The sequence below is a fragment of the Corvus cornix genome, chromosome 2 (assembly GCF_000738735.6).
Source record: "Corvus cornix cornix isolate S_Up_H32 chromosome 2, ASM73873v5, whole genome shotgun sequence".
NCBI lineage: Eukaryota > Metazoa > Chordata > Aves > Passeriformes > Corvidae > Corvus > Corvus cornix.
The window spans coordinates 128,905,399-128,919,101 of record NC_046333.1 but is presented as its reverse complement, the minus strand read 5'-3'; the positions used below and the strand labels follow the sequence as shown (position 1 = coordinate 128,919,101).

General features: G+C 43.3%; 1 protein-coding gene across 1 annotated transcript; it reads left to right on the top strand.

Annotated features, from left to right (window-relative positions):
* Positions 1-2,066: 2,066 nt before the first annotated feature.
* Positions 2,067-13,328, top strand: TMEM64 (transmembrane protein 64; the record flags this gene model as incomplete). Its single annotated transcript, XM_010405195.4, is given in 6 exon segments — positions 2,067-2,208; positions 2,211-2,246; positions 2,249-2,465; positions 2,467-3,376; positions 8,900-9,055; positions 11,378-13,328. Coding segments are annotated over 6 exon segments (1,656 nt in total), but the record flags the coding sequence as incomplete, so codon positions are not given.
* Between the last annotated feature and the right edge of the window lie 375 nt (positions 13,329-13,703).

The following is a 13,703-nucleotide window of genomic DNA, read 5'->3' as shown; positions in this document are numbered from 1 at the left end:
CAGTGATTGGAAAGATAACTGCTTTTCCTTACAGATCTTGTCTTGCTTATATCATCATTGCAACTGCATCATCCATGGTACAGGAATATCCTATGATACACTGACTAGTAAGTCTGAAAGGCAGACCATTTTGTCTGGCATTTTGTCTAGCAATGTGCCAATCTGGCACGTTTTCAAGGGTGTGTGAGGTTGCTTTTTGTCCCTTCAGATGGTAAGATCGTGCTGGGAAGGCTCGCAGGAGCCAGCTGACACTGCTTCTCATCTCTGTAGCTGTATCCGCTGTGCGTGTGGGAGTGGCTACCAGCTCCACCCAAGTCCCGCTGAATTCCTGTGGCCTTGCTTGGATGTTTATCCAAAGATGCTCTATGACCATGCTTTGTGTCACTCAAAATCTGAGTGTTTGTTGCCTTTCCTTCCTGAGCTATTGCTCCAGGGGACAGAAGAATGCCAGGATTAGCTATTTTAGGGAGCCCAGCTGATGGATAAGGTCAAGGAGTTTCAGCCTGTATATTGCTAGGGACTGGAAAACCATCTCCACTAACTAGTTACATTTTTTAATAGGTTAGAGTGTAATATCAAAACTGTCACTTAGATAGACCATTGTGTTCTTCATACTCTTTTGTTGTCACTTTTCAAGTACGTTTTCTGTGATTATAAATACAGAAACCTGTCGTGTTTAGAGTGACAGCTGGAGATTCATTCCAGCTCAGAGTACAAGGTTCTACACTTTAATACGGCAATGGACAGGCTGTAAAGTGTAAAGTCTCTGTCAGACATTTCCACCCATTTCCTGTTTTATGAAAGTAACTGCATTGAACAAAAATATACACAAGCTGAAACCACATCAAGACATATGTGCTCTTAGTATAAAACCAGAAATTAACATTTTGTCTTCTTGTTCTTCTACTGAACTTCCAGCTGACCCTGGTTTGCTGAAATGCCTTATTGAATGTGCAAGCATGCCCATCATCCTTTACAATGCAGGGCTTTCTTGACATTATTATAATTCTGGATGTATGTCCCGCCTGTGTTTGCATTGTAAGCAAAGAGCACATACAAAATCAAATGCTCAAATTCAGATTCAGATACAGGTAACACCAATAAAGCAGATTATGCGGGAGACATTTATCTGCAATTTTCCTCCTGTACAGGGTCCCCTAGGATTTTTTTTTCTGCTGTTGGCTCTCAAAGACATCTGTCATTTTCTTAAGCTGATTTCTTGGATTGCCCAGATTATATTCTTTCTAATGGTGTATTTTGCAAGTACGTAATTGCAGTACTTAAAGATATGCTCTTCATTTTGAGATTTGTTTGTTTGTTTCCAATCATCCTTTAACCTTTACAACCTACATGCGTTCTTGTTTTATATACGCTTGCAAATTTCCCAGCAGGGGAATATAACTCCACTGGAGCACGTTTTATGTTTAAGCGTTGTAAAGAAAACAAACCCTTTTCTGCACCTTGCCATTAGTAACGCCAGAGCAAAAGCGACCTACGGAGCTATCGAGCCTCGGCGAGGCTCCCGAGAAAACACCCCTCTAAATGGAGCCCTCACTGCATATCCAGGCTGTTTCTTTCTTTCTAGCAATGGCTCAAAATTCACGCTCAAACCATCCCAAAGTGGGTCCGAGCCTTCAGGCATGTGAGCCAAGCTGACCTGACGTGGAGGCACCGCGCAGCCCGGGCGCATCGGCTGCCGCCCCTCGGCTCAAACCCCGGCCGCTGGCCGGGACAGGCTCGTCTCGCTGCTCGTTCCTGGACAGCGGAAAGCCGGGGTGTTCGCGATACAAAGCCTTCACGTAAGAGAGGGAGAGTCGCCGACATAACAAGGGAGCGCAAGAGTAGCAGTACAGACAGCGATGCTTGAGCCCCGCGCTCCTCTGACGGAAAACAACCCGCTTTCCAGCACGGCTCCTCCAAACCCTGCGGGTTACAGCTCTGCCAGGAATGCGGGCTGCTGGCACCGGGGCCGAGCGGGGCGCGCAGCACGGGCAGGCTTGGGCGAGGCGGGCGGCGGGACCCCGCTGGGGCACACCCGGCCGGCGCGGCGCTCCCGGGGCGGGGCAGGAGGCGGAGCCTTGGCGCCGCCGCCGAGCCCCGCAGCGGGGCCGGGTGCTGCTGCCGCCGGAGCCTCGCCTCCTCCCTCCCGGGGTTGCCACATCGGCACCGCTGCTTCCGAGAAGGCGCTTTCCGGAGCGGAGCGGGAGCCCAGCGCGCAGGGAGATGGAGCCCCGGTGCTGCCGCCGCCCCGCTGCCGCCGCCCCCCGGGACTCGCGCTCCGCCAGGGCCGCCGCTGCCACTGCCGGGACGGAGAGAGCGGCCCCGCCGCCGTCTAACGCCGCAGCCCCGGCGGCGCGGCCGAGGCGGGAGGCGGCGCGGAGGCCGCCGCGGTCCCTCCGCCCGCCGGGCGGCGGTGAAGCGTGGCCCCTCCTCCCCGCCCTCCCGCCGCCGCTTCCCCGCCCCGCCCGGCCCTCGGCCGGGCTCGGCAGCCGGGCCATGGCGGGGCGATGAGGGAACGGCCGCCCCTGCCCGCAGGCTGCGTGGAGAGGCGGGGAGCGAAGGGGCTGCGCGGCTCGGCGGTGCCTGGAGCCGGGCGGCGGGGTGGGGGATGTGGGGTGCGGGGGCCGCGGCGCTGCAGCTCCTCTCCCGGGCCGTGAAGCAGGCGGCGGTGCAGGGCTCCCGGCAGGACCTGGGCCGCTGGCTGTCCCGAGCCGCCGGGACGGCGGCGGGAGGCGGCAGCAGCGGGAACACCGTCGGCTTCGTCCCGGCAGAGGCTGCGGGGGCCGGCGGGCTGCTGCTGGGGCCCTGCGCGGAGCAGGACGGGCTGCCGCCCGCGGAGCTGCTGCTCTGCCAGCTGCCCGAGCCGGGCGGCGGCGGGCACGGGCTGGCCGAGGCCCGGGGCTGGCGCTGCTCCTGCTGCCTACTGGGCACCTGCTGGTGCAAGAGCTGCCTCAGCCTGAGCGTCCTGGCCGCCGTCTGCTTCGCCTCGCTGGCCCTGGTGCGCCAGTACCTGCGGGACCTGCTGCTCTGGGCCGAGAGCCTGGACAGCCTGGCCGGCGTGCTGCTCTTCACCGTGGGCTTCATCGTCGTGTCCTTCCCCTGCGGCTGGGGCTATATCCTGCTCAACGTGGCTGCCGGCTACCTCTACGGCTTCGTGCTGGGCATGGGGCTGATGGTGTTCGGCGTCCTCGTCGGCACCTTTGTCGCCCACGTGGCCTGCAAGCGGCTGCTGGCCCGCTGGGCACGGACCAGGATCCAGGGCAGCGGGACGCTCAGTGCCATCGTCCGTGTCGTGGAGGGCGGCAGCGGCCTCAAGGTGGTGGTTCTGTCGCGGCTGACGCTGATCCCCTTCGGGCTGCAGAATGCCGTCTTCGCGGTGAGTCCCTGCCTGGGCTGTGCGGCCAAGAAAGAGAAGTGTGGGAAGGACGTCTTTCGGCATAGTGGCTGCTGTTATTGGTGGAGGTCGCCTCCTTTCCTGGGAACAAGCCGTGGTTTCTCTCTCTTAAGAACAGTAAAAACAACCTTCTCCGCGTGCTCTTCTGTGCATGTACAGGAACAGCAGGCAGATTTTTGAGATGTCTTGCTCACTGGCATTGTGTTCGAGTTGCTCTCTTGTTTTTCAAGACTGTATTCTGGTGTTAGAATCACCAAGGTGCTGCATAGCAAAATCTGGGGAGAACTCAACAGTTATGAGATGTCTGTGCTTTTAAAATGATCCGCTTTAAAAGCTGGCAAGAGTTGAGAAGTCTTGCCAGATCTTCCTAAACTACTTAATATAAGTAATCATATTGGAAAGAAAGCAGTGGACAGATTAAAATTCTTTCTCGATGTGGTTGGTGTTTGTAGTATGCATCTGGCAAATCCATACAGGGTGTTAAGTCCATGCTACAAGAGAGGTTGCAGGTTTTGGGCAGAGCAGGATGATGTAGCCTCAGACCTGAAAAGGGACTGTACACTAGAGTAGCACTGAGAGTTAGTTTAAACTTGAGTGTGGAAAAGCATTAGTCTTGCTTTTCTTTCTACTTTCGGGTGAAGATTGGTACATTCATTTGGTCTATTTGATCATCTTAAAGAAACAAGTAAAGAAGAACATGGAGGGTGTTCTTTTTGCTGTTTTGCTGACAATTTCGGACCCTCGTTGCTTCCCAAGTTCTTTGTCTGAAGGATCTGGTTTTGGCTGTGTTAGCCTCAGTTGTATCTACTAACTTGGAGAAGTCAAACCAAAGCAAACTGGACTGTGAAATACTTAAAATGTTATCAGTAACATGTATGTTCTTTAACATAAGTGACTGTCTAAACAAGTGTTTTGGCCTGCCACTTTATTATAGCCCACCTTCCTTTCCCTGTCTGCAGTCCTGATCCTGTACCCTTCTGAAGCACTTACTTAATTTTGACAGAATCATCTGTCTGCAATTAGTAGGTCACTGAATACCAAATTTGTCTTTTAAGTAAAATTTAATCCATACAATTTTGGGGTGTAACATTCACACCAAGTATTTTAAATTGCTGTATATAAAACTATGTGTACTGGAGCATTCATCTCCAGAGCTGTAATCTCTGTCCATAAGAGCTGTAGCAACGTATAATTTCTTTTTAAGCAGATCCTTTAACCATTTCCTTGTTAAGAATGAGAAACTGAACAGCTGAACCTCTGCTGTTTTATTTGTTAACATATGTTACTGCAGGACTGAAGAGGCTCAGACCTGCCCAGCTGGGAGCAGAGTCCCTCCTGGAGCCCGAGGTGCAGTGTAGCAGATGAAGCTTCTGCTGTGCTGTGACCCTCCTGAACTGGGGAGAGCTGTTGTACTCTGGTTGTTCACAGCTTCCGGGGTGTCACTTGAAGTAGTCAGCAGATGATACAGAGTAGTATTGGATCTGAAGAACAGACCAGAGAATTACCAAGTTAAAATTATTTCCTTCCTGGCATAACCATTCTGTTGGAAACACTGTTCAGCAGAGTATTTGGGCCAGTTCAATATTAAAATGATGCTGTAAATCACTGTGGTTTGTATTCATGTTCTGCAGGCTAAATAATTTTCTTTCCAAGTGGATGGTTTCAGTGTTAAAATAGTAGATAGGAAATGAGATGAAGCCAGATGCTTGAGTTATGCCAAGTAACTTGGATTCTTTTTGCTAATTTTAGTTTGGTGGTTACATTTATTACTCCTGATTTACTGCTTTGCAGCATAGTCAAAACACAGTGCGTACTCAATTTTTCACTGAGAACATTTGATGTGAGCTACTAGATCACTGAAAAGTGTTGCATACAAATCTAGGAATTCAAGACAGTTTCTCACTTTGAGTCAAGTTTAAGTTACTTAAAAAATACAGTTTTCTACCTACACAGACCAAGCTGTCATTTCCCTGAAATCTGACTTACCTGAAAACTTAACACTCTTTTTAGGTTTGAAATGCATTTCCCCATGCTAGCAACTTCAACAATGAATTTGAAAAGGATTAATTTTTAAAGAACAGTGAACTTAAGAAAGAGTACACATCTTTAATTTTCCAGTGGTTTGGTCTAAGAATGCTTTCCGTGTGGATGTTTTTAAGTAAACTGGAGGTACTGAGAATACTTAAATGAGAGAGAAGGAAGGAAGTGACACATGAGCTTCAGGGAAAGGCATAACCTTGATGTGAGCAGGGTCATCTGCAGGGCTGGGATTAAATGATTTCTACAAGCACTTGTTCAGTGGCATGTACCATCTGCTGAGGGTTTTCGGGAGGCTGACTTGTAAGGGATATAGAGAAAGATGGAAGAGGTTCTTAGGATTTGATAAGTGAGGAAATCATACTAATTGAAGTAGCACAAGAAGAAAATTCATACAAATTCCTTAGTGTCTTACCTGACATGAAGATCTTGCTTCTTAAAAGGTTGTTCTGCTGATAGTAGAGGGGCAAAGTAATGTATTTACTTGCCTGTCTGGAAGACTTAGCACTTGCTAACTGAAAGCATGTTTGTATTGCTTTTGAGTGAGTTCTGCTTAATTGTCACTCCTGATGCCAGGGCGGCCTGGGCGGCTGGGCTGGGTTGATAGCTCTTACTGACGAGTTTGCCCACACTCAGCTCTCTCACCTTGGCAACTCCTGAGTGTTTTGGAGGCAGGTCTGTAAGGAGGCCTGGTATGCAGGTTATCATCTCCTTCCCACGAGTGTGTTCTTGGAGTGAGATTTGTGCAAACTGGTTATTTGTAGTGCCAGATGTAGGTTAGATGAGAGTTCATACTTTTCCCCCCTCATTAAGAGGAATATTACGTGAAAGAAATAATCTGATTAAAAAATCTGAGCGTTCAAGTGTGCATCTCTGGGTTCAGAAATGCATACAATGAAGTCAGAGTTGAAGAAATGGTACCTGCTTTCCAAGAACATGCACTCTGCTTGCTCTGCTTGTTGGAAAGTTGACAGCTGGTTTGTTTTTTTTTATTTACTGGGGTTTTTTTGAGGTGTTGGGTTTTGGGGCAGGGGGGGTTGTTTTGGGCTTTTTTTTGGAGAAAAAAAAGGTGCACCAGAGTTAAGCTTTGCTGTTGGTCATTAAGCCTACCTGATCTGAAACACAGGGCTTTGTAAATTGAGGGAAGAGAAATTGTGCTGCAATCCCTAAAGCCATGGGAGCACCCAGCAAAGTCCTGACAGATGCATTTATTCTTTGACAGTGCTGAACCAAAGGTGTCAGCTGCAAAGAACACACAAAGGTTCCACAGGACAAAGCCTGTCCAAGGCTTAGTGCGGGAGTTCATGGCTGTTGTTATCAGTGCAATTAGGTAGTTCCTAATTGTATTTAAATACAGTTTAAATGCATTTCTGTTGTGGCCCATAACACAATTGTATCCATGCTTGGTTTGGGATTTCAGGGTTAATTTTGCTTTCACCAGAAACAGAGCCCTGGTAGACTCTGTTAGGCATCCTGGCCATACAGATGCCAGTCTGGCAGGTTCATAGAACAGGTAAAGTTCCTAGAAAGAAAATTATGGAAAGTGTAAGTTTTATTGACAATTTCTCTAGTTCCTTAGGCAGGGATGCTGTGCACTTCCTGTGCACTCTGGGGAAAGGGATACAATTGTAGCTCTAAACCTACAGTTTAGTTAAAAGAGCATCTCAAAATCTTTTCCACCCTCTCCTTAGCTTTCATTGCAGTGGGAAGCATAAGCTGTAATTCGGTGTATCCACTGGCAGTCTCCCCTTCATTTGGAAACAATCTCTCTCATGACACAGGAGGTGCAGTTGTTTCAGGACACATCCAGGTGTGCAACTGAAGTGACCTTAATACATCTACAGAAATGAGAGAGGTGCCAGGAGTGTCAAAGGAATCTTTGGGAAGTTTCCCAGCTCCATTTGATGTAATGATAGTGTCCTACTTAGCAAATCTTGCCTCTGCGTTAGTATTTCAGAAACTTTTTAATAGCAGCTCCTTCATTCCCCTGGCAATACGGGAAGTTTGGACTGTGCATTCTTATTACGTGGCCCAGATTACAACAATGTTTAAAAAAGTCTTTTGAAAGTATTGGTCAAATGTTAAGTTCTGACATAATTATGCAATCCTTTTTCATTATAAATCTAAATTAATCTTGTATAGAGAAGGAAATATAATATTCGTGGTGCTGGTATGTATTTCAGTCTGTGGGAAGTATAATATGCAGTGTGAAGTTTGGAAATGGCTTACTGGATCTTGTTCCAGTGAATTATTCTTAATCTTTATGCTTCATTGCATTCTGCTGCTCCATTGCCCTTCCTCCCAAAAACTTTCCACTGATGGTGCTTAGAGCTCTTAGAATTCAGCACTCTGACTTTCACAGTAACTAAAGTTTATTTTAAGAATAGGATGATGAAATGAGTAACATTGCTGCTATTCCTTGGTATTCAATATTTTACAAAACTGGCAAGGTCTATAATTTCCATGTAGGCTCTCAGTGTTAGGGCTGTTCTTAATTAGATCTCTGTTATTATTAGCTGAATTGTGTGGAAAATTTGTTGGACTGCTTGTTTTCAAAATCATCATTTTCATACTCATTTTTAACCCAGTTTCCTCCTGTTTTCTTTCTTCTTGTGTAAATATCTTTTGACCTCATGACACTTGCCTTTAATATTTCCCAATGGCTGCTGATCCTAATTTAGCTGGTACTCTGTACTTTGTTCCCATGTAAACTCATATATCTACCTATTGACACAGAACAGAAATTTCACAGCAAAGAGAAGAAAATACCGAAGTAGTATTAGTGTTTTTTCCAGAGACATGAATAAAACCTATATCTGTGTGTACTATTTTGTTCCCTAATTGAAGTGTGTTGCAAAATACCTTTGGTAGACAATCTTAATACTCATATATATGTATAGCTACAGATGGATATTGCTCATAGGGATCACTGATACACTGAACGTGTATCTTAATGAGCTCATAACTTACCCAGCACAAATTGTATCTGCCATTCTGTTTACCTGGATCATATTTAATACAGTGACATTTTGAGCAATTACCTCTTGTATTATTTGCCATACGTGTAAAATGAAAAACAGATTTTTGCATTAGACCTTCACATTTGATAAAGTAATTTCTTCTCACAAGTAAATTCTCATAAATCCAAGGGCTCTGTTCACCAGGTAAAAATAAATATCTTTTGTGAGCAGTGTAATTGCATTTTAGTCAGTTAATGACTTTTGCACAGAGATGTTGCGTAACGTGAGGTGAAATGAAATCAAACCTTAAACCTTTTAAGGCCAGATGAAAACTAGATACATACTAATTTGTTGTATTTTCTTCCCCCATATGTGAATCAAAGTTTCAGTGAAGGAATGTAGAATATTTCATGATTTTGCAGGGATGATTGTGGGAAGTGGTAGTCTGGTTGTTTGCACACATAGATTGTGTCGGAGCTGCGTTTGATTTCTTATTCTTTTTACTCAGATTACAGATTTGTCACTACCCAACTACCTGATGGCTTCTTCACTTGGGCTGCTTCCTACTCAGCTCCTGAACTCATACTTGGGCACTACCTTGCGCACCATGGAGGATGTGATTGCAGAACAAAGTGTTAGTGGCTATTTTGTATTTGGTTTACAGGTCAGTTAAAATAATTGCTTTCATAGACCTTGGTAACAGTACTGTCTGTCTGTGATTCCTGTTGACTGCTAGATACCCAGAAAAATGGGTTTGCAGTATACTGATTTCTTTAGATTTTGTTTTATGCTGTTAGAAAATTCTCTCACACCTCAGCATAACACAAAGCAGAACTTACTCGGTGTTCTCTTTTTCTGACACAGTTTTTGGTAAGTTTTCTTCTCTTACCTTGTAGGGTAATCTGCTGAATTTTAGACTTGTCAAACCACCCCTACACAAAAGCTTATGTGTATGTAGACCCAGCACCTGTGCAGTGTTCACTGTTAGTACTCAGCATCCCCATTTTGCATAGGTATTCAGGATTAAAAATGCTGTAGGGTAACATTTTCCTAATGCCTAAATCAGAATAGCCTAATTTTACAAGTGAGTAAATTAATGAGAAGTGTATCAAATACCTTTACATGACCTTACCTCTTGAAATAACTTATCATATTAATCAAATAATCTTGGGTGTAAGACTTAGGTGTGAGACCATTATGAGCATAGAGGTTATGGGTATTTCAGAATTATATTATATATTAAAACCTTCTCTGACAGTGGCAGTGCTTCAGGCTGTGCTTGACTAGCAGTTACCATGGTTTGCAGACTTTCAGTAGGTACTGCAGTAATTTCTGTTCCTCAGTTTTTACAGTCATAAAAATCATGTTTAACAATGCTAACATAGAAAACTAAGTCTTGGACCATTTTAAACATACCTTCCCCCCCTTGCCCTGAAATTTGTGTGCTCTTAAATAGAACCTATAATTTATAGCTTTCATGAAACAGGATTATGAGTATTGAAAATGCCTTTGTAAGTGTGGGGCAGATAGTCTTGATAGGTAAAAGAGAAGATCAATGGTTTCTTGATCAGCTATTATTTTAGTCATGAAATGTTATTTCCAGGGTAGTAGTTTTTAGTGGTCTTTTCCTTTTTTCCCTCCCATTTATATATTTTTGGTTTTTTTTGAATTGACATTGACTCTCCTTTGCAGATTATATAGATTGTAACATAACTGTTTCTCAGGTAAGTGGTAGCTGGATAACCTGAATGTTGTAAAAGGAATACTAACCTCCTTGAGACCAGTCCTTGGGATGTGACTGAATAACTGAAGGGGAAGCCTTTAGTGGAGGAAGTATTTGCCTTCTCCCACTGTCTCTCAGGCATCTGCCGAGTGTTTCACCTGGCTGAGCTTTGATGGGACTTTGATTTAGTAAATAGCTCTGAAAATCCATCACATTTCATGGTTGTCTATGTATATATATATTTTTATATTATTTATCTAGGAAGTAGATAAAAACTACCAGGTTACTGGTAGTAATATTTCTAAACCAAATCAAATTTAAATATTTGAGTAAGCTTCTAGAGTACAATTTTTCCTATCTATTCAAAACTTAGTGTCTATAGTATCATTGTGACTCTTGGCCAGCTTTTGAAATGTGTAACTTAAATTGGTGAGGAACGTCTTTTTCACCACAAGGGTAGTCAAGCACTGGAGCAGAATGCCCAGAGAAGTGGTGAAATTTCTATTCTTTTACAATTTTCAAGACCTGACTGGACAAAAGTTTTGAGCAACCTGTCTTGATCTTACAGCCAGCCCTGCTATGAGCAGCTGGTTGGGCTAGAGACTGCCAGGGTGCCTTCCAGCTGCAATTGTCCTGTGCTCATACTTGTCAGTTGTCTTACTCAGTGATATTCCAGCACCGTCTGCCATGCAGTCCTCCTTGTTGAAGAAAACATAGCCCTACCAGTTAGTAACGAAGTTCAGGTTTTGGGCTCAGAACTCTAGGTTGTGTTGGCTTTTTGAAAGGAAGCTGCAGATTCCAGCTAGTTAACATTCTTAAAATAAGGCAGAAGAACTTGAGTCTTTCAAAGGGACTCTTACTATGAGATATCTTGATTTTTGTTTTAAAGATTTTATCTTTTTTTTTTTTCTTCTAAGAAGGATCTCAGCTAAAACCTTGACTTGTGTTTTATTGAAAGGATTGCTTTTTAACAAGTATATGGATTTCAACAGAAAGAAAGTTATCTTTTCAATTTATATAAATATTTTAAGTTCCATGTAATGTCTGTGTTCTGATATGCTGGTTACATTGTTAGGATATGTAGGTTTAGAGCTCCTCACTGGCTAAGTTCGTCTCCCTTCCAGTGTCTTGCCTGTGAAGCCTTGAGTCAACAGATGCCTTCATGAATCTTTGCATTGACAACTTCTTGTTTCATTCAGGTCAGTTGCTTTGCATTGATTCCCACAGCCTATGCAGCCCACAACACTCTTGTTTTATTTGCAGATTGTCATAAGCATAGGACTCTCGTTTTATGTTGTTCACCGGGCTCAAGTGGAACTCAATGCAGCTATTGTAGCGTGTGAGATGGAAATGAAGACATCACTTGTTAAAGCCAGTCAGCCAAGCATCAATGGCTCAACCACATACTGCAACAAGAGGACAGTGGCATTCTCTGGAGGGGGTGTCAATATTGTGTGATTTCAAGTGTTAATAACTAAGTAAGGTTTTGTGAACCTGAGCTATTGCCTAGAAATATCTATGGACAATTGAAATAGATTTTTAAAAAATTACAAGTGATTACAGGTTGTACTGTGGCACAAACCAACCTCTTTAATTGCACATGGGGTGACTTCTAGTAAGATGAGGAAGATGGCAAAGTAACTTAAGATGTAAATGCAAATTTGGCTGCACCTTTGGTCATTTATTATGCCTGTCATGGCCTGTAGTCTGCACTTTAGTTTTTTTTTTCCTTTGCTCCTATAAACTGAAAAATGCTTCTATAAACAAAAAAGTAGCACAGAGGTAAATATTTTTCTGCTTAGCATTATTTATAAGGCTGAATAATTATATACAGTAGAATTTTATTACTGATAAAGGTGAATGAGAAAGTATGCAATTCTATATATGTTATTCTTGAATGTGCTTTTGCTTTGGAATTGCTTCCAGAACTTGGAGTGTATTATTTAGCTAATGATGGGACCATTTGGCTTTTTCTTCATTTTTGATTTAAAAAAAATAGAACCCTATATAAAGTTTTGGTTGAATGTATTTTTCTAAACCATTACAAATGTTGCAGAGCCATGCAAATGTATTCACACAAGCTTAAATCCTACATTGTGGGACTGAAGTGCTCTTAAATTACATTTTAAGTTACACTGTGTAATATGCAAAGTACAAGGGAAAATGCAGAAGTTAGATTGCTATGACTATTTGAATGACACTTAATTGGTTTTGCCACCTTGGTGATTGTAACAAAGGGCTGTTCCACATTAGTCCTATAGATGATATTTTTAATTGTTAAAAGGATGAAGTTTTTCAGCTCACATGACTGCATGTGGTAAGGCTTCTAGAACAGGGAGCTAAATCTCTGCTCTAAACAGAATGATGGGATATTAGCAGTACTAATTTTACAAGAAGGTGGCCTTTATTTTGTAAGTGAATCCCCTCTCCCTTTTAAGAGCTTTAAAAATTCACTTTGGTTGGCACATCTTTTATACTAGTTTTACATTTTTTAAAAGACACAATCTATTACAAATTTCATCAGAGTGAAGAAATGAAAACGAGAAGTTCTCCTTGGAAAAGAAATAATCCAGTATTGGAGAGGAGAGCAATGTCTCTGAGACTCAGGAATTCTGACTCCATTTTTGCAAGACAACACTGTATTGGATATTGCTCCTTTTACGCCTGCTGTGGACTGTTTTTCACCGCATTTAAATAGACTGGATAACCTGACAGTTACTTGTGTGTGTGTCCAAAAGAAAAACAACAATAATGCCTGAACACGATGTTCTGTATGTGTGAGTTTCATGTAGATATACATACCAATGTTCAATGGCTCAAACACACGCAAGTCATCTGATACAAAAATAATGTAAAGTATTGCTTATTTTGTAGTTACTTTGTGTGAGTTTTTAAGGATGCTTTCAGTCTTCAAAATTTTGTGTTATTTTCTAACAGTACGACTGTGCTTCCTTTTTGTAAGGTTGTTTGTAGGGTCCAGGCATTTTTGTCTTCTTGAGAATAGTGGGTCTTCAAGGCCATTGGGAAGCAGAGATCTGAGAGCCTCTAACAGCCTTACTGAGAGGATGTGCGGCACTCACGTAACCGAACGTCTGCGCGCTCCTTTGTGCGGGGGTTCCATTTTGTTCCTTAAATACGTATCCTTTGCAGATTGATGTTCTTGGGTCCTGCGACCTAAAGAGCTGAACTAGTTCAATGAAAACAACAAAGCTCAGATTGTCTCCTTTCTGTTGTTTTGGGGCTTGGGTTTTTTTTTTGTTTTTCAAGGGGGGTTTTTGTTTGTTTTGGGGTTTTTTTTGTTTGGTTTTTGGTTGGTTGGTTGGTTTTGATTTCATTTGGTTTTGGGTTTAGTTTTGATTGGTTGGTTGGTTTTTGAAAAGTCAATCTGTATATACCTGGAAGTGTTCATTTACACATCTCTGCCTCTGACAGCTCTGTGTGAAAGCAAGAGAGCCTGATAAAGCTTTGATGGCGTTATTTGTCATCACAGTATAATTGAGTCCTTTCTTAACTAAAGGGTTTTTTTTGTTTTTTTTGTTTCTTCGAAAGAACAGTTCTTCAGTGAACTGATCTGAACTTTGCTCCATCT